This window comes from Cygnus olor, chromosome 1, assembly GCF_009769625.2.
Source record: "Cygnus olor isolate bCygOlo1 chromosome 1, bCygOlo1.pri.v2, whole genome shotgun sequence".
Lineage (NCBI taxonomy): Eukaryota > Metazoa > Chordata > Aves > Anseriformes > Anatidae > Cygnus > Cygnus olor.
In genome coordinates this window covers 181682563-181703466 of record NC_049169.1, presented here as the reverse complement: position 1 = coordinate 181703466, position 20904 = coordinate 181682563, and the positions used below count along the sequence as shown (strand labels likewise).

General features: G+C 43.9%; 1 protein-coding gene across 4 annotated transcripts; it reads left to right on the top strand.

Moving 5' to 3' along the window:
• Positions 1-3951: 3951 nt before the first annotated feature.
• On the top strand, positions 3952-19633 carry SLC25A15 (solute carrier family 25 member 15). 4 transcript variants are annotated; one of them, XM_040543133.1, is made up of 9 exons: positions 3952-4075; positions 4807-4919; positions 6352-6438; positions 6741-6870; positions 10376-10634; positions 14765-14902; positions 15215-15384; positions 16395-16553; positions 17467-19633. In XM_040543133.1, the coding sequence occupies exons 4-9, from the start codon at positions 6816-6818 to the stop codon at positions 17589-17591; spliced, it is 906 nt and encodes a 301-aa protein (XP_040399067.1). In that variant the 5' UTR covers positions 3952-4075; positions 4807-4919; positions 6352-6438; positions 6741-6815; the 3' UTR covers positions 17592-19633. The 4 variants fall into 4 exon arrangements, with proteins under 4 accessions (XP_040399067.1, XP_040399073.1, XP_040399088.1 ...); XM_040543146.1 differs by lacking the exon at positions 3952-4075 and adding an exon at positions 4179-4196; XM_040543139.1 differs by lacking the exon at positions 6352-6438 and having other exon boundaries at positions 3961-4075.
• The last annotated feature ends 1271 nt before the right edge of the window (positions 19634-20904 follow it).

Here is a 20904-nt window from a genome sequence, read left to right as displayed (position 1 = left end):
CGCGAGCCGAGGGTTCCGCCCTGCCCTGTCGCGTTTTTGTCGCGTTTTGTCCCCAGCACGGCGAGAGGTTGGGTATTGGTGTGAAGTTTTTAATTTTTAAAGCTTTTAAACGCTACAGACGCTCGGCGTGCTCAGGGAAGGTGCAGCGTTAAGGAGTCTGCAGGACTGGGTGCTTGTACCGGCTTCTGTCTGCAGCCCTACCTTGAAAGATTTTGTGGAAGAAAAGAGATTCATGTTCATTTATATCTCTATTAATGAGCTAACTCTCATTATTTCCATCATTGAATAGTCATCAAGTTGGCTCTGAGATAGAGACACCAATTGTGCCTCAATGGGAGGATGGCCTACCAACACCAGATCCCCCAGAGTTAAGTATGTATTTCTTGATATTTTTGCCAACAGCTGATTTAAATTCCCAAAAGTGTCTTTTTTTCCTTTTTTTTTTTCTTTGAACAATAAAGATATAAACAAATCAGAAAGATTACATCCGGAACTGTACTGCTGTGGCATCCCTGCCTATGATCTTTGAGATCCCTTCCAACCTAAGCCATTCTGTGATGACATTTGAAGACCAAGGTCAACCCCTCTGAAGGACAGATGATCTTGTATTTCAGAACATAAGTTGTTTTAAGGGATTTAAAAGCAACTTCCTTTACAGCCAGCCTATCGAAGTGCCTCTCACCTTTCTCCAAGTTTGTGGTGCTGAAAACATCAAATATAAGACACCAGGCCACTGGTTTCATCCAGTTCTGCACTTGTGGTACATATTTGGTTCCACATTTGGTTCCACTGTTTTGGCATCCAACCCCTGTTTGCTGCTTTGCTTCTTGGGGTACCTTTCTTCTTCTCAGGTACCCAGGGAAGAGTGAAGGTCCTTTATGCCTCTGTAATGGCTTTTACACCTGTGCTTTCCTACCACATCCATGGCAGATGAGAATCACACTGCTCACATGTATAATGCAGAAAGTACACACCGCAAAGGGAAGGGAAAAAAAGTGACTTCAAGCTTTTGTGTTCCTCAGGATGGGTAGTTTCTAATTAGAATTTATACCACCAGCCACTTGGACCCACAGGGTAATCTGAAGTCCTAAAAAGAGCAAAGGTATCAATGACTTTTTTTTTTTTTTTTGGTCTGTGCTGTGTATGGACTCCATCACAGTTCCAGACCCTCCAGATCCTCAAGAGATCCCAAATTACTTTTAACAAACAAATAAACAACCAACAAAAGCTTGATTGTGTTAGTTTTCTATATGTTAACAATTCAGGACCTGACTACCTTCTTTTTCTGGACAAAATCTGTCCACAACTAAATATGGCCTTAATAAAGAACATGGCCTTACATGCAGAAACCATCTTACTTTTTCTTCCTTGTGCAATCCCCATGCAGCACTGCATGGGTTGACCCACTTCTCCAAATAGTCTGGGCAACATCTACTGTAAGGTGCTGGGTGAGTTTTGCTGGTCTCATATCTGTAGCTTTGGCTGCTCTTCCAGCAGGATGCTTCAGAAGAGTTGATGTTCATCCTCCTGGACAGCGAACGTTTCCCTAAGCATTAGGAAAGGCAAAATAGTTTTCAGAGAATAAGTGGTTTGCCTATGGTTGACTGGAGATGGTGGGCCCAGGAGATAGGCTCGTAGTGTTGGGATCCTGCAGGATGGAAAGCAATGCATTTTACAAGGAAATCCTTGCAAAAAGTACCGTTTGACTTAGCAGAAAGGGATGCAGGTAACACAGGGAGCCACATGGTGGCAATGTGCTCATTGCAGTGTGGATTTCGCAGCTCTAACTCCCCCAGGCAACCTGTCAAGTACTTTCACATCTTTTGTGGAGTCCAAACTACAGCCCACCAAGCCTGACGGTCTGCCCGAAGTATATGGTTCTGAACAATCATGCTGAAACACCCAAGATCTGATGTTTCAGCTGACAAACAGCAACTGCATTAGGTGTTAGATAATTTTCACCAATTGGATCTTCCAACAGCACTGCAGTCCTATTAAAAAAAAAAAAAAGTCAACTCACAGCTGAAAATTCCTTGCAAGTAAACAGTAATCTCTAAGTGTTTCATTTCATTTGAGATGCACAATTAATTTGCTGTCACTAAATGTTTACCACAGACTCAGCAATTATTTCTACACTAAAGCAATAGTCATTCAAAATTTGATAAGTCTGCTCTTCCTTAAGAATTGCCACATTCTGAAGAATAGCCCCAAACCATTTAAAAGGACTTTTGACAAGAAGATAACTGTATGGAAAAAATCACCCATATCTGAAGCCTACAATTCATTAAACTGACGGTAAAAAAAAATGCATTTAACTTTATGGTATTGATAATGCTTTTTCCTTGGTTTGGGCTTTGAAAGTAGGGGTGCTCAGTTTTATTTGAGAGAAAACACTATGGGTCTAAGCTAAAATGTCTCTATGTGTCTCGATGCATGCAAATACATGTATGCAAATACAGTAGTGTCCTGCTGTTTTCAACTGGGCGTTGCTTTGGAAAAGCCCGATTGGAAGCATTTCAATTAATTCTTAACCAAAAGGTAAAAAAAATGGAGTTTTGTACAGGTTCAGTGAAGTGAAGTGATATTAGACCTCATGATGGTTGCTTAAGCCACTGTATCCTACGCCATATTCCCAAAAATCTAGGAGTATAAATGTGATATCTTAAAAGTCACTTGTTGATCTGCGGCAAATCGCTTGCAAATGTCTGTCCATATCCAATATAACATACTATGAGTCACTGTCTCTTGCATGCAAATAAAGCTAGAGTTTTTAGCAGGCCTCAGAACAGGAATACCCTTTACATTGTATCTCCACAATTATTTGAATATTCAATCCACCTAAATAGGAAGAGGAAAATCCTTTTTATTTTAGTCACTATCAATGACGTCAGGGTTATCTTTATACCTTTAGATTTAAGACTTCACACTGTTGTATCTCTATTCCTGAAGTACAAGATAGCTCCAAACCTGTACAGCTTAGTCCTCTAATGCACGTGTGAAATTTATAATGGAATTTGTATTTTAGGACAGAGGTAATAGTCTTTTTTTTTTTTTTTTGACATAACTGTTATTCAGGAATATAGAATAAAGAATGGCCACAAATTAATTTCTCTTCTCCTGCATTGCTTGAATGATATTGAAAAGTGCATCAAAATCTGCAAACAAGCAGGAAGCAGAAGAAAAAATGCTCTGGTCAGGTTCTTGCTGCTGGATGAGTGCCTGTCTTAGCAATTACAGCAGTTTTGTGATTCCCAGAAAAATAACCGTTATTCTTTCAGAGTACTTAATTCCTAGCTTAACACTTCTTAAAAAAAAAAAAAAGAAATAAAAAATAAAAAGGGGTGAGGGGGAGGTAAAAAAAAAAACACAAGCAAACAAAACCCAAAACACCATCTTACTGACATTTTAGACAATCTATATTTGTATTTTCTATTGTGCTCTGTAAGCTCATAGAGAACCCACCAATCACTTTTTTTTTTTTGGGGGGGGGGGGGAGGAAGGAGTTTACAAAGGAATTCGGTGCTATTTGAGCCGAACAGCAGAATCCTGACCATGCTTCCAGTGCGTACAAGCACCCAGGCACGCTCCACGCCATGCAAGAGCCGGTGGCCGAGGACACGGACCACAAGGCCGCTAGTGTCACGGGCTTGACCACCCTGTGGAGGCACACAACGCCTGAAGAACTACAGTGGAAGCTGAGTTTCTTTTGGAGGCGAGCAGCAGGAAGGAGCAGCGTGGGGACGATGCTCCGGCCGCTACAGCCTCCCCCTTGGGCACAGCGGGATGCACACACACCGCCTCCTGCTACCTGCTCTTCCCAAGGGACCCCAAAACCCCATCCCCAAGCGGTGCACGAGGCAGAACCGCAGGGAGGCGGCGGGGAAAGCCGCACGCCGCCTCCCCTCCGCCAGGGGCACCCCAGGCCGCCGCCGCCGCCGCCTCCCGAGCCCGGCCCGGCCCGGCCCGGCCCCGCAGCCCGCCCACCGCTTCCCCGGGGCCGCGGGGGCCCGCGCCGCCTTCCCCCGGCCGCCTTTATAGGGCCAGGGGCAGCGGGGGGCCGCCGGGGCGTGCTGCGGTGAGTGGCGGCCGCTGGGAGCTGGGTTCGCCTCGGAGCGGGGGGAGCACGGTGGTGGCGGCGGCGGCGGCGGCCTGGGAGGGAGAAGAAGGCACGGAGCGGGCCGCGGAGGGGTCCCCGGGTGGGAACCGGTTGGGTACCGGGTCGGCACCGGGTCTACACGGCTTTCGAAGGCCCCGGGCTTGGCCCGGTTCGGGCGCTGCGGCTCCGTCGGAAGGGGACGGGCGGCGGAGCGGCGGCGGGCGCGGGGCTCGCATCCCCCGGCGGGACCTGGCGGTGCGCCCCGCTGCAGGCGCGCCTGGCCTTTCCTCGTCAGAGCGAGCGGGAGCCGCGGGGAAACGGGGCTACCTCAATCGCCGCCTGATTCCTACGTGCCTAAAGCTGCAGGGCTGCTCCGCCTGCTTCGGAGCTGGCGGTCTGGCTACTGAAAAGTGCGTTTCTCTGTGGAGTAGCCAGTCTAGCTACTAAAAAGTGCGTTTCTGTGGTGGCGAGGAGCGCACACCACAGCCTGTCACGGCCCAGACCTGGTGTAACTCTGCCGCACGTGGTGCTGGCCTGCGGTGACCTTGAGGGAGTAGAATTACGGCCTGCCTTCACTGAAAGGAGCGGTGCTGCCTCGTGGTCTTATTTGCTTAGCGTGTGGAGAAGTCATCTGTGCGGAATGCATCCGGGGCTGTGGGTGGAAGACTCTGCAGGACCAGTTAAGCTTACTGATACTTCTGTGTTTCCAGGTTTGAGGTTTGGTTTTGCTTTAGAAGTAACAGAGCAGTTGTTACCTCACAATACCTACACACAATTTTGAATCCGATAGTGTTGTTACAAAGAGGACTTCCCTGGAGAGGAGGTATGTACATGTCTAATGACAGTAGTTTTGACTAAGTTGCAAGTCTTCCGAAAGTGCCAGTGTGCTCTTAAGGATCAGGAGAGTAAAATTACTTGACTCTTGAAACTTCTACACTTTTATATGCATCTTTGTTTTTCCTCTTGCTGAGAAGCTTTTGGTGGGTATCTGTGGGTGATTTGGCATGTGCTCACTTTGGGGGCTGGCACAAGCTGATAAGCACTCGGTATGATGCAAGCGGTATGCATGTTACTGAAGGCAGGCAATTGTTGCTCTCTGTGAAGTCCATTCATTCAGAGGCCGTCTTGAAGATTGTTCTTTCTTCTGTTCCTTCTAAATGAGAAGCAAAACTGCAGAGTGCTACATGAACACTAATGAGGTGTATAGGATAGTGAGGGGTAACATGGTCCAGGTGCCTCTTCTGATTCTGTAATAACATCAAGCTTACTGTGTTGTTAGCAGTGAAACGGTTCAAACCTGTAATGGCAATTCAGAAATAGCAAGCATTAGTGTAATTTATTAAAAGACTACTGTTGTTTTTTTAACCTATTTCATTGATTCATGCAACATACCTAAACAGGTCAGGCGTGAAATTGACTGACAGTATTTGGCCTACTGTTTTCTTGAAGCTCGTGAATAATAACCTTGTTCAGAGATGGGCTTTCTTAAAGCTTTGCTTGTATGCAGGCCTGTTCCTGCTTGTAAGCAAGTGCCTGTGCTTGTAACATAAAAGTTGTAAAAAGAATGTGGTTCATAGACTCTCTTCTTAGTATTCTTCCAATGTGACCTACTGGAAGTTATGTTTCCAGTTCATATTACTCAAAAATATGTTTTGGGAGGCAGCAGGCTTCAAAAGAAGGATTGCAGTGGGTATAAGAATAGAAAATACTGTTCCCTGATTTACTCTGCTTGAAAACGAGCTTCAGAGCCAAAGAGGCACTGATTCGTGTGTGAGGTTTTTTAAGACCCGTGCAGCTTTTTTGACAGCACTGCCAGCCAAGTGTCTAGCTCAGCAACATGGTTCTGAGACAGTGGGAGCTCTTTGGCTCAGTGTTCTTACTCCAAATTACTCCAAATGAGCAAGCTTGTCTTAACAGCTCACCCCATGAAATTACCTCGCTGCAAACTTGAAAACAGAATTCTTTTGAATGTTTTATTTGAAACCGTTGCCTTTGTATTTCTGCTTTCCTGCTGCCTTCCTAAAAGATGAGGTATATTTCTTATTTTACTTTATAATATGCTGCTGCATAGGGACTTGCACTAGGAACATGACAGCCAGACACAATTCTAAGTGTTCGTACTCATTTTTTTTCTATTCATATCTTCTCAGAGCCACATAGAAATACTTAACATGCCTGTATCCTGCGTGATGACGAATATAATTTTCTGGGCTTGTGTTCACCATGAGGAGACAGTTCTTTATTTTGTTTTATAGGTGGGAAGCTGAGACAGAGGGGGAAATATTCCTGCCAGCTAGCCTTGCACACCTGTTGGAGACGCTGTTTCTGTAATCAATAGGAAGGTAATATTCAACAGTGTTCCCTGGAGGTACTCTTTAGTCTTTCTGGATCTCTCACATGAAATCAGAGACTGGAAAGCTCAGATAAACTGAAGCTATGCAGTAATACTTCAGAGGGTTTGCCTAATGTGTCAGAACTAGTCAAAACACAGGTATGTTACATCTCAGTTTAGTTCTGGGGGCAAGTATTTTCTGTTACTAGCTGCTTTGAAACAAGTTGAATGGAAGTGAAAGCATACACGTGATGTTTTTGCCTGTCAGTTATTGTTGTAAATTGTGTATGCTTTGTCCTCTTTTTCCCTCAGGAGGAAAATACATTGACATCTTCCAGGAAACAAGAGACTTTTCATTCTGTAGTAACCAATAAACAAGTGTGAAGCATGAGGATCAACTCTGCTCTTCAGGCTGCTATTGACCTCACAGCAGGAGCTGCAGGTAATGCTTAATTGTACTAAACTTCCGAGGGACAATTTTAATACCTTGAATTGTTTAAAAGCAAATTCCCATGGCTTAGAGAACTGGGGAAAATATCACTTTCTGTATCTTAAGGATATGGGGGTGAAGCAGGTGACCGCAGCCAGTGGAAGTAGTTGCAATGTCTCACTGATACTGCCATACTGGTAATTTATACGGCCAAGGGATGAACGAGTTCGTAATTGCCAGGGCAAAGGGGTCTTCCTGAGATTCTAAGCTTCATTTCAGGGGGAAGGAGGAGGGTTGAAAAAGCTATGTGGAAGCACTAGCAAAGCTTTTGTCTTGAGGGCAGGCTTAGTTATGGAGGTACTACTTACAGTTTATTGTAGAAGCTTACGTGATGTCCAGAAGAGATTAAACGTTTGGGATGGAACAGTTAATTTGCCAACGTTTGTCCTGAAAAGGTTGCAGGAGGGGTTCATCTAATGTACTGTTGTAACAGGTTTAAACAAATTGATTTTTTTTTCTTGCCCTTAAAATAGCTGTTACAGTCAGTCCTTTTATGACAGCGTTCATGGTGTTAAGTGCATTCAAGGCTAGTTATCGGAGGTCATTTGTCAGAGTGGAATTAACCTTAGTGCAGTGAGAAAGCGAAGGGTGGCAGGCAATCCAAATCCAGTGTGGCACCTTCATAAAGCATTTGGTCTTCCAGCATATTTTGCCCAATGAATGCTTGCTTTGTTAGCTGTGGCGTAATGCCATTGACTAGACAACACCCTGCATCCCTGCGAGGAAAGAAGTGCTTCTGCTGTTATTTCTTCATTCCCTCAAGAAAATCTATTTCTGTTAATCTGTTCATCCCCATTTTTTGGGGGGTGAGGAAAGGTCTTTTTTAAAAAAAAAAAAATAAGTAGCTAATATCTGCTCTGTTTTGCAAAATAACAGCTTAACGCTTGAGCAGTTCCTGACCGTTTTGCTGGTGTTCCTTGGTTCTTAAATGGGAGATGTGATTACTTTCCCTCTCAGTACATCAGTTTAGGAATGCTGTTCTTAGCATCCAGGGCAGTGGAGAAGTCTGACTTTCTGAGTTGAAGCCTTAGTGTCCTTTCTTGGCTACTGCAAGAGCTGAAAACTAGCTTAGAAATCCATTGCTTGGTGATACTCATTCAGGTAAACTGCATGCAGATTTGCCTGTTTTTTTTTTTGGCAGTAGAGATCAGAGAATCTTAAAACTTACTGTGCCATTTTCTGTTCTGATATAGTTCCCCTTACTTCAAATAGGGTGGTGGAATTCAGACCTTTTTAGGTGTGACTTCATTGTTCCCAAACCATTGTTCTTGTTCTTTGGTTTTCTTTGCTACTTCTGTTGTAATCAGTGGTTTTACTGTTCCTGTAGTATTTATTTTCCATGTTCTCTCCACATACTTGTTCCGTATTGGTTATGTTTATTGGTAGTGCCTGGTGCTGTGTTATTCTTGTGTCTCCGTGCCCTTTAGGAAGTGTATACAACTACGCAAACAGCTTGTTCCTCAGCACATGCATAACCTGGTTTTACCTTCCTCTCCAGATACAGTCTCGATGAGCAGATAAGTAATGCCATATTGGGACAAGTAAATTCTGACCAAGAATAAATAAGTCATTTAACTGCCTGTGGGTCGTAGTCCTTTGCCTAGGATCTTAGCAACCTCTGATCGCTTCCTTAAACAGGACTCTTTCCCACCACGCTAGCGTTACTGTTAGAACTACACTTGTCCAAACTTTCAAGCAGGGTTGTTTTTGGCTTGTTTAGTGTCATAAAATTTCTACTTCTGTCTGGAAGAATTTTTCCCCTTAATGTTTGAGATACTAACCAGGACTTTTAGTTTTTACCTTGAGGCTTACAAAGTTGGTTGCTGTACTTTACTAAGCTTCCTGTGCCCCCTCTAGAGGTGCTGTAAGAAGAGCACTTGTTCTATTTAGAACAGTTCTTCAATCAACTCCCAATTTTCTTGAGCTTTGGATGCCCAAGGCCATTACTGCTTGTCTTGCACTTCTTCCAACAGCCATTATTTTACTACATGAGATATTTTAGGTCTGCCTTTACACAGGAACCTAACACTTGTTCTGAAGGTTCCTATCTACCTGACTTCCCTGGAAGTAGCATTTGCTGTGTCTTTACAGAGCTCTGCTCTGTTTTTCATCTGAGGCTTACGTGACCATTACTGCCCTGAGCCAGCTACATCTCTCCTCATTATTCCTTCCAGAGCAAGTAGCTCTTCATGCCTTCTTGTATGACTCGCTTTTAAACTTTTAATGATCCATCTCGTTGAGAATCAAGTTTTATGGGAGCTAGGTTCCTGAATTCTTTTTGAAGACCTGAAGTATCTCTTTGCAGAGTACCAACAAATGCGTTTGCTACAAGTAAAATCAAATAAGAATCACTGTGGTTAAACAAGCATTTGCTTAACTCTTCATCTTAGAAGAAAGTTAACTAATCCTAATTGGATACATACATTTCTTTGTATTTCTTTTTTTTTACATTATCTGGATTTACAGATGGTTATTTCTGTTACATAAATGAAAAAACAGCATCCTGTTATCTTGTCCTCTTCAAGGCATTTGCATGCCTACAGTGTGTTGTTGAAAGATCAGTTTTAGGATGGTTCTTCTCTTTTTAAAAACAAAACCATACAACACTCGCCTGTCGTATGCTTCTTCTTAGGTGTTAGTTCCCAACAGATTGCTGTCAGTGTACGCTGATATTTCTTACAGAAATAGTGTATCTAACTCTTTCTGCAAACCACTGAATTGAGTTAGATTTCATGGAAGAGTATTACACTGTGGGCAAAGAGGTTATTGACAACACCAATAGAAGTATCTCACAGGTTTTTAGGGTATTGACCTTGCAATTCAGTTTGGAAAAGATAACGGGTTACGAAATTGTCCTCTTGCCCTTTTAAACTTCTCCTATGCTGTTCCAGTATGTGGGAATAAGTGTAAATAAGAGTCATCCAGACTATTGAAGTGAAGGATTTGTATCTGTGGTTATCAATTTATAATGTGTTATCAGTTTTAGCACTCTCTCAGCGGTTTTCCTCTTGTCCTGGATGTGTCTCTCACCTGATTACAAATCATTCAGTTTTGTTATTGCTGGATCGTAGAATTGAAGGGTATCACCACTGCTTTAATGAGCAAGTGAAAACATGATTTAACTCATTGCAAATGACATGATTGCCAAGGAATACCTCTAATTGAGTACTCATATAAGTGAACTGATTAATTTGAATTCTCACTTTTATTAAGGTGAAGAAATGCTTAATGAAAATTTAGCTCTTACTGCTTTTAAGCACGATTTTTTTCCTTTGGGCAACCGAAGTCACCACTGACAATAGATGCTATTGTGCTGAATTTAGTGCAGTTGTCTCTTCCTGCAGAGAGTTGATTCGTCTTTGCTTTCCGCATGGCTTTCCTAATATTAATGTTTGTGTATAGACCCTTCAGTTGTGATAACTTTCAGTCATCCTCTTAACTCCCGCTGCCTGCACAGGTGGAACAGCATGTGTGGTGACTGGCCAGCCCTTCGACACAGCGAAGGTGAAGATGCAGACGTTCCCTGACATGTACAAAGGGATTGTCGACTGCTTTGTGAAAACCTACAAACAAGTGGGGTTTCGAGGCTTCTACAAGGGGACCTCGCCAGCACTGGTAGCCAACATCGCAGAGAACTCCGTCCTGTTCATGTGCTACGGGTTCTGCCAACAAATTGTGAGAAAAATTGTTGGAGTAGACAGGAAAACAAAGCTCAGGTTAGTAACCAAAATCTCTTTTGTGTTTAAAACAAATGGGGGTTGGGGGGGGGAAATTGTGCAACTGCTACTAGTAAATACTCCTCAGGTGCAGTCGGTGTCCCAGGCCCCTCTCCACCAATATGCAGTGTGGTATGTTTTGGAGTATGGATCTTCATGCTAGGATGTGGCCAGCTAGCTGTCACTGCGGTTGGCTAGTTTAAATGGTCACAACTTAATTGAAATGCTGAAGACCTGCAGCACTTTACCAGAGGGACTGAGTTGCCTAGGTTGTCCTGCCTTTGTAGGGTAGGGAATGGTCCCTCTTACAGGGATGTGTGCTAGGAGGAAAGGAGGCTGCTTTTTGTATTGTTTGTTTTCTTTGAGTTTCAAAGGCTCAAACATAATGATCTTTAGACCAGAGGATCCCTTCAGCACAGCGTGTTGTCCACAGCACTGGCAATAAGTGGTTACCTAAAGGCCGAGACAAGAGGGGAAGTATTAAATCCTGAGTCCTCTGCCAGCTCGTGTTCTTAGTTCAGAGGATTTCTTGATCTTGGTGTGATTTTCTTATTTTATTTTTTTTTATCAGTGACTTTGGATCTCTTGAAGCACTTGTCCACTCTCCCCTTGAATCCTTGTAAGGTCCTGCAGTTTGGCAGGGAGTTCTGCAGGTGATAGTTATTAATTCTGTAACTGGAAGAGACAGGGAATAGCTGGTCCTTAGCCACTGTCTCCGTATCACTTGGAATCTTGTAGATCTCTGTTCTGTGCCTCTCCTCCCCACCCAAGTCTTTTCCTAGGTGGAAGGATCCCAGCCCTCCTAGCGAGACAACAGCTCAGGGCTGTTCCTCTACTTGTCCTACCTGCCTTTCTCTGGAGCTCCTGTAATACTAACGCGTCTGGGTTTTGCACAGCTCAGGTCTCCTGAGCTCAGAGTGTTCAAGGTGTGACCAAGCCGTGGGTTTATGCACCGACATGATGATCCTAGTCTCCTTCTAGCTAGGATGGCTTTTCTCCAGGTGCTTCACTCTCACCTGGCAATGATCCAGCAGTTAGCGTGCCTTACTGCTGTGCATGTCTCAAGGTGTGTCTTTTGGGGCAGGCTGAACCTCATTCAGCTTTTTGTTAATGGCTTTGTTCTGTCTTTTGTTGCGTCCACCTTCAAATGGAAATGGCTGGGGAGGACGTGATTTCTGTTTAGATCTCTGATACGATATGGATAGCTACCTGAGTGTGAGGCAGGTATCTAAAAGTGGCATTGCACACAGTGTTCTCTGCTGTCATATGTTAAGATGTGCTGTATCTTAATATTGACACCTGGCATGAGAAAATAGGAGGTGATGAAGAAACATTAATTTCTAGTTGTATTCTCGTTCACTGTTTTCTGTCACTTGAAACCTCCCAGCTGAGACAGAATTGTTACTACATTTTTGATTGGTTTCTTAAGTTAGGGATTTTCTGCTTCCTTAGGTTACAGACCCATTATCTCTTCCTACCCACTGAGATGTAGGAGGTGGGCATACAGACAGCTGCTTTTCTTAACCATCCCTTGTGGGCCCTGTGGGAAGTAGCCCACAGACTTGGAATGCTCCTAGGATCTTCTCTTGAGACGCTCTAATGGAGAGACAGCATTAGGGTGGAAGTAGTGCAGAAAACCTTCAAGTAACATATTTCAGTGTGCTGTTCCACATCTTCAGAGTAGGTACAGAATTAAAGTGTAACTTGAAATTGTGGCAATTGCAGGTGTCTCTGACATTCTGACATACACCCCTTGTTACCTTGGCCAGGTGCTGGCGTTTGTCACATCCAGGGTGGCTGTGTGGTGTGTTGTTGACTGGAGAACAAATAGTATGATTGCAACTCTGCCTAGGGCTGTTTTAGGACAAAACACTAAAGGATTTAAGTTTGTTTGAAAGATGTTTCCCTTGGTGCTGCTGTCTTCATCTGGACTGTTTTGGGGGCACCTTATGAGGCACATCTATAAGAGAATTGAGTTGACATGGCTTGCAGTCATGACCTGAGTACGTGTGGTCTGTCCAAGACATCACCACCCGTTCTCATTTTGGAAGAGCCAAAAACACTTGTAGTATGCTGTAGAGAGGGGAAAAAAATGAGGTGGCTATCCTCCAGATGTGGCAAGAACTATCACTACCTTCATTGCCTCTGCTGTTTTAAAAACCATTGTGCTGTTTGACCCCAAAGCAGAAAGGTGTGAAGCCGCAAACTGAGGTGAACCTGACCATTTTCATTATCATTATCTAAGCAATTGCTACATTAGCCTGGTTTTGCTTTTGGTTACATTTCCAGTAATGTGTTCAAATGAATTTGGCTTGGAAATAGGTCTGTCTCCTTGTGTTTAGGGTCAGCGTGTGAAGCCTTACAAAACAGTTCCAAGGACAGTTGCAAAACAACAGTTTTTCCAGTTGAAGGAATAAATGCCACTGGTGCGCAAGTCAAAAAGAAAACAAATAGGAAGAAAAGTGCTAAATTCCACTTCTTTTGATGTCCATTTAATCCGATCAAACTGATTTCATTCCATGCCAAAGTCTAACCTGAGACCACCCAAAGGACAGGGAAGTGCTAAATTCCTTTTCTTTTAATGCCCATTTAGCCCAACCAAACTGATCTCATCCCATGCCAAAGTCTAAACTGAGCGGACTATTATCCTTGTTCACCTCAATTTGACTTCTTCAGTACGTGACTGGTCATCTTAAGCAGATTACTTTCTTTGAAAAACAGGATAAATGCCTTTATAGATGAAGCAGCGGTGCTAAGAGTGGACGATTCTTGCTCCCATGCTGCGTGGTCAAAACTTTCCCACCCAGAAAAATACTGAATTACTCACTCGAGTTGAGAGGGAACTTGAACAGGATTCAAGGCTCATCACTTGTGCAATGAGGTTTGATACATTAAAGACCAAAGCCTAAACGGCAGGCCTAGTTAAACTGTTGGATGTAGAATTAAATATCAAGACAGGCAAAAGTAGAAGAGATTTGTATTATGGTGAAGTCTAGTTCTAGGTCTCTACCTCTGTCAGAACTCTCTGTTAAGTCTGATAGCATCTGTTTTTTTTTTCTCCTTGAAGGAGAAAAGATTCTGTGTACCCTCCAGCACATAGCTGGAAGGCACCTTTCCCATACTTTGTTACCCCAATTCCTCAGTGTGTAACCTTATTACCTTGCTCGTCACTTAACGACTGCAGGTCTCAGCCATATACTGTATTTTTAACTCTGCCTTACTCTGTCTTGAGTTTTAGTGCATCTCAGATCCCGGTTACACCAAGCTGTGTGTGCTGCAGGAGGATTGTGTAATCGGTGTTGCCATTTCATATTTACTCAGTTGCTGCTCTACAGACGGTTATTGATTTTCTTCCAGCTTGACAGTTCTTTCACTGCAGTATCTGAACATGTCACAAGGCTTGTTTCATGTCACCACTTAAGTTTCATGGTGCTACTGCGAGGTGAAAAGTTGTAGGTTTAATCTCTGCTGTAGGTGTGTGTTTGCAATATGTGTAAGGTCACCACAGAAAGCCCCAGTTTGTAATGCTGAGGATTAACGCAGATCACACTGCTGTCTTGTTCAGGGATGTCATCTGTGTCTGCACTATCCCTAGTTCACGTGGGTTGCATTCATGGCACACGTCTAATAGTGGTGAATTACAGTGGTCCAGTGTGCCTTAGTCTCAGACTCCTACCACCTCCCACTGAAAACCTTTGTTATTACTCCTAAGGTGTGCTTGAGAAGAGCGTGAACTACATCAGGCAATTATTGCTCTTTGCAGTAGTAATCGGTCCCCCAAAGCAAAAGTGTATGGAAGCTTTTATAAAGCTACGAAGGGGAAGGTTTGTTTGTGTTTATTCTGCTGCAATCGGTAACACAGCAAAAAAAAAAAAAAAGGTAAAGGTTGCAATACATATATTTTCGGGTGTCAAAAGGATGCGTATGAGTTGAACGTGAAATGGGATGAGCTATGTCCTTCATCTCCCTGGTTCAAGAAGCTGCCCTTCCTCTTGAGAGCCTTTCCCCTAGGACTGTCCTTCGGTTTGATAATTCTTGTGGTACAGGTTCAAGAAGCTGATCGCTGGTGCAGCGGCCCTGCTGCGCCGAAGGCCAGTGCCCAAATACCCTCTGCAGTTTCTCTCTTGCAGTGATCTGCAGAACGCCGCTGCAGGCTCCTTCGCCTCCGCCTTCGCCACCCTGGTCCTCTGCCCCACGGAGCTGGTGAAGTGCCGGCTGCAGGCCATGCATGAAATGCAGCTGTCAGGAAAGATAGTGCAGGGGCACAAGTAAGTATAGTTCCTGTCCCTTACCTCTGAATCCCTTGCATGTGTTTCTATTATTTTTAATTCTGTGCTGGCTCAGCAGTGCCACACTTGTTGTTAGCCAGAGAAGAGCTGTGATGGGGCACATGCCTGGAGAGCCCTCAGGCACTAATAAAAGTGGATGCCAGTGACAGACAGGCTCAGGCAGGATCTTGTTCAGATTTTCGCTTGAGTCCTGCTCTCTACACACTGGTCTAACTGAATTGTAACCCAGTAGCTCGTTGTTCTGTAACCTTCCCTGTTGAGCATCACTAACTGGGTCAACCTCTCTACCAGCACAGTTTGGTCAGTAGTGAAGAGTGTTATCCAAAAGGATGGTCCCCTTGGATTTTACCGTGGCCTGTCAAGCACTTTGCTGCGGGAAGTCCCGGGATATTTCTTCTTCTTTGGAGGGTATGAACTGAGCCGGACGTTCTTTGCCTCTGGGAGATCAAAAGATGAATTAGGTACGGTGCCCTTCTTCCAGGTGGATTCTAGCGGACTGTAATGGTGTACATGAGGGAGGGGGGCACATTCCCTTGAAGCTATGCTGATGATGCACAGCAGATGTAAAACACATTTAAAACAAAAGGAACTGGGCGTACAGAATACAAAGATCTGCACTTTGTATATACACAGTAATTAATTAGAGGTCATCGCTTTCTAATGGAGCAGGATATATTGTAAACAGAAAACAAATACAGTGAGCTAGCAGTAGCATTACAAAACTCATTAAATATCTGACGTTGCAGTAACATCTCTGAACTATTTCAGCAGCTGTTTGGAGCGATATTTGAGTCTTTATCACCTTGAATGGTGTACGAATGCATGCTGACCGTTAGATGTCATTATAATGATAAGAGAACACTGAGGCTGAACATTAGACCTTTAAAAAGGAGGAGATGCCAGAATAAAGATCGCTTGTCCCCTTCTGAAAGACTGAACAATGCTACTTTGTCTTGCTGGGAGCTAGTATGTCAGCTGCATGTATTCTAAACTCTTGTTTTTGCAAAACATCTATAACAATCTGAACTGAAACACAAAATGAAAAACACATCATGAAAAATGAACGATTGCAAATTTCACTGTAACAAAAAAAATCACTCTGATCACTGTAGCATTGATCAGCATCACTGTAACATTACTCTAAACTGTTTCATAATTAGCACTGGGAAGTGGTTATAAGTGTGAAAGGGGTAAAGTTAATTTAGTTAACGCAGTCAAAATATAGCTCTGAGTTGTGCTTTCTTAGCATGGCCAATAAACTACAGGGCACTCCTTATAACCTTTGAGCTTTTGGCTAGACCTGCAACTTAGCAGTGGCTTAAAATTAACTTAAAGTTTGTGGGGAAGCAGAAATTGCTCTTTTGTCATAAGCAAGTCCCTCTGCCTTCTCTTTGACTTCTGCAGGAATAACTTGATATTTATGTTGGTGAATGGTTTGTGGTGTGCCTAAAATCTTGTTTCTTAATCTTAGGTCCCATTCCCTTGCTGCTAAGTGGAGGTTTTGGAGGCAGCTGTCTGTGGATCGCTGTGTATCCCGTGGACTGTGTTAAATCTAGAATTCAGGTTCTCTCCATGGCTGGGAAGCAGACGGGCTTTATGGGAACATTTGTAACTGTTGTGAGAACTGAAGGTGAGGATGCAGGATAGCAAGTGAATCTGATGGGCTCCAGTTCCAAACCCATTTCCTCTGGTACCAAGAACTCCTTAAGAAATCTTGTCCATTGATGGTGTGTTAGAGACTGACAGTTTCTAATAGAAATAGTGATGACGCTTGTAGTTTGGAAGTCTTGGAATCCAGAAACTGAGACATGCTGCATTGTGCCATATCTTTTGGTTCAGGAGACATCACTTAAGGCTAACAAAAGCTTAGTAAGCATTAAAAGCAGACAAACGAATGGATTCCATTACCTGTGACCAAACCTATACACAAACATTGAAGGAACCAGTAAAGTTTTCTAGAGAATTTCTCTTTACCTCTAGAAGCTGGTATATGGCTGACAGCAATGAGTCAAATTAGTAAATGAGTCTTACCTAGACTGGCAACTTGGAGCTTCTACCTAAGCATCTCCTCTGGAAAAGGCCTGTACCAGGCACTTCAGGAGATGGTGTAAGAACACAAATGGCAGCAGGTACAACTCCTGGCCCTGTTATGGGGGAAGCTAATTGTCAGAGAAGGAGTTCGACTTGGACACAACTATTTTGGAGCTCTGTCCCTTCGTTCTGCCAGTTGTAGTACAGCTGCTGTGAGCTGTATCCTCTGGTGAGCAAGGTAGCCTTCTGAAGACCCTGTCATGCCTGAGATAACTTCAGGTGCTTATTAGAAGCTTAAAAGACTAAACTCAGCTTGCAACTCTAGATACTCCTCTATCTATATCCAGTAGCACTCTGGTTAGCTGCTCCAGCAGAGGGTTCAGCTGTGTGCGTGCATCTGCCCCTCTCAGCAGCAGCACTGCCTCATCAATAGCCTTCAAAGATGAAAGAAGAGCGTTTGGTGCTGATGGGCATTTTAATAAATTGCTAACCAGGTCTGATTTAATTTCCAGGTGTGCTTGCCTTGTATTCTGGACTGAAGCCAACTATGATCCGTGCATTCCTGGCCAACGGGGCGCTGTTCCTGGCCTATGAGTACAGCCGGAAACTTATGATGAAACAAGTAGATTCCTACTGACACCTTTTAGCAAAGGGAGAACCACCTTTTAAATGATCAAAAACCTCTAGATCACATCGTGGTCTGAGCAGTGCCAGATCAGTGACCTAATTTTAAGAACTCATTTCCAGTTTAGGATTTGTAATCTTCTAAATTCAAGTGATTTTTATAGAGATGTGTACATGCTTCTTGAATTGGACCAGCAGGATCATCTCCAGCTTGCAGATTCTGCACTGGGTATGTTGCATGTCAGAAATGTCTTTTCCTGCCTGTAATGGTGCTAAAAAGACACCTTAACATGTTGGTTTTAATGGTACATGCAGAAGGGGCTGTGACTTGTTCAGGCTCCTTTTCTAGCTCCCTTTTGCCCTGTGACTGTCCAGGAGCAGTGCAGTTGGTGTCTGACTGCATACTCTGGCCTTGTGACTGGGCCTAAAGAAGTAGGAAGTGTTCACCTGCTTGACCTAGAGCTGAGATATGCCCCTATTTGAGATAAAGAAACGAAGTAACTGGTTTTAAGGAGTTCATTTGTAACAATTGTTCTCTAAATCCTTCCAAGAAGTGCTGGAGTACGTTAAACACTTAATGTAAGAGGAACTGCTGGAAATAGCTGCTGCTTCCAAGTATAAAGCTGTAACTTGCAGGCTCCTGCTCCAGGTCAAGTCTGTGCTTGAAGGACAGGAAGCTGAAGAAGAACAGAAAGCTACAGCTGAGTTCTTGAAGACAACTGACGCCACAGTCTCTGGGGTGCAGAACTGACTTGGGCTGGAGTCCTGCCACATGTGCCACGTGCTGGGTCTCTTCAGCTGAGTGGAAACTGCTTATGTGAATGGACTATTCATATTACCGTCAGGCCTGGAGGGCATGCCTGCTTCTTCGTGTTACTTGATTCAACATGCAGCATAAGGCCAGTTAGTATAAGCCAAAAATGATATCATAACACCTATTTTTCTAGCTGCTCCCTGCATTCTTGAAGTATAACTTTCATATAAGCATGCTCTGCCTTGTAAGCAGCAGCCTAGTCCCAGTCCTGGGAGAAGAAAAAGCAAGTCTCAAAAGAACATTCATAAATAAGACCTGGAATTGTACGGAGGGATGCTGTCTATGTGGTGTAGCATATCTGCCCTTGGGGAGGGCACAGACAAGCTACCCTCAGGGTTAGCAGAGCTCTTTAACCCACCAACATCAGAGCTACACCAAAATTAGCAACTTAAGTTACAGTTGCTGTGACACGTCACAGCTGAAACAGCTCAGTTTGGTGTGTTACAGCTTGTTTCATACCCCCAGGCAGAGGGAAAAGCTTTAGGTGGATGAAAATGTCTCAGTAGCTACTGCCTCTTGGAGGGGAGCCAGAGTGATCTTAAACTGGCTACTCCACTTCATGGCTACAGCCTGTTTCAAGGAAAGAAAAAGGTGGTTGCTGCAGTTCCCTAAACCCTTCTTGCTTTGTGAGTCTTCATGTGCAGCACACACTCCTCATGCACATGTGAAAGAGGCAGGTAAAAGCAGCACACAGCCGAAGAGTCTTCGGTGCCTGTTGTGCTGACTTACCTTGACTGCCTGGTACACTAAGGACAGTAGCACTGTGAATAACCCATTCTTTAAAAAGGAGTTTATGCCAAATGTTTAAATAATTCAGGTAGCAGAGTAGGACTTCAAAAGTCCTCAGCCTTCCCCTTCCTAAAGGGATCTACCCAAGAGAGATACTGCATTTCTGTGTGGTTACAATAGTTATGAGAAGTTAAGAACAGAAGTCATAGCCTGGGAATACTGAAATCTATTTCTTAGATTTCTTTGGTCTTTGCTTTCATTTTTTAAAGCTCAGTTGCAATTTTTAATACTGAAGTTAAGGCTTCAAGAGAAGCAGGATTTTTTAGACCCACCTACAGCAAGAAGCTGGTGGCAGAAGGAGGCATGCGTTTTGAGAGTTTACCTTTCAGAGTCAAACTAAGCAGTAATTTTTATAGTTAGTTACCTAAGCTGTACACGCGTATCAATTGTTCACCTAAGAACTTTGTAATGTTGGTACAGAAATTCACTGGAATAAAGTTTGATTCAGCTGACTACCTGACTGTTGTTCGTGCAATAACACCAAACTCACCTAACTGCAGAGCAGAGGGTGAAATTGGTGTCACCACCCCTCTGAAGAAAAAGGGGTTTCAGGAACCCTTACTGATTCTATAAGTCCCTCCCACTTGCAGTGAGAGCTACAACAAGGTGCTGTGAAGCAACTGTAGACTTAACATATTTTAACATACAAGTACTCTATTATAGAAGAGCCCTAGTTCAGCCCTTGGTCTGTTGCTTTGTTAGTATGAAAGTCAGTTCTAATATTAGGGTTTACCTCAAGGCCCTAGACTGTTGATTAATGTGCTGTGCTGTAAGAGTAAGGTTCCTGCCAGAAGAACGCTGAGAACAGACATGGGTGACCTCAGGTCCAGGGGTGAAGGATGAGCACCCAATACCCTGAGGCCAGAGGTTAGTTGCTGAATTTGCTGCAGCAGTACTGTTAGCAGTGGTTGAAAAGGGGGTGTTGGACTTCTGACACACAATGCAACAACTCTTGTACAGCTGTTTTGCTTATTTCTCCCCTCTCCCCCAGCTGAAATACGCAGTTAAGTAAAACACCCTGCTCTTTTTGCTATTACAGCCTTTACTCTTGCCACATAACCTGAGTAGCTTGCTTCACAGCAGGAAGGGGAACCTTAACTGCCCCGCAGCCGCTCAGAAAGGGCAGCCCAGGGCAGCACTATCCAGTTGCCAGAGCTAAGCTAAAAGGAACTTGGTCAGCAGACACTGCTAGCGGCAATGAAGTGGCATCATATTCCAGCTCCAAGTACCTTCGGTCTAGACAAAGGCCTTACCAGCATTCTTCTCAGTCGCCCTCTAGTGACTCAGCTTCGGTCTCGCTCCTATAACAAAGGGGCATCTCTTCCTTTTCCTCTAGCCAGTAGCAGCACTGCCGGGGTTGCCTTAATTTCACTGCCACCCCTGAGCCTCGAGAGGCAGTTCCAAGACCATGTTCCTAAGCTTAATGTGCAATGCCTTCTTTAATAGGGTTCTTACAATCTCTGAAAGAAGACTGCAACTCATGAGTCCCCCAAAGCACCACCCCCAAAAGTGCCCGAGAGCATTGTCCAGATGCTTCTTGAACTCCAGCAGCTCAGTGCCATGACCACTGCCCTAGGGAGCCTGTTCCAGTGCCTAACACCCAGCTTTTTTTTTTTTTAATTTATTAAAACTTCAAGCCAGATAGTACTTACTTTTTTAGACTGACAGTTCACTAAGCTTAATTTAGCACAGCTAGATAGATGGTTCAGCCACAGAGCATGTA

Bases quoted from the DNA above. Each gene is read 5' to 3' on its own strand.
- SLC25A15 (XM_040543133.1), top strand. From the start codon at position 6,816: ATGAGGATCAACTCTGCTCTTCAGGCTGCTATTGACCTCACAGCAGGA. The intron at 6,871-10,375 runs GTAATGCTTAAT...CTGCCTGCACAG, and splicing joins CCTCACAGCAGGAGCTGCAG to GTGGAACAGCATGTGTGGTG. The intron at 10,635-14,764 runs GTTAGTAACCAA...TCTCTCTTGCAG, and splicing joins GACAGGAAAACAAAGCTCAG to TGATCTGCAGAACGCCGCTG.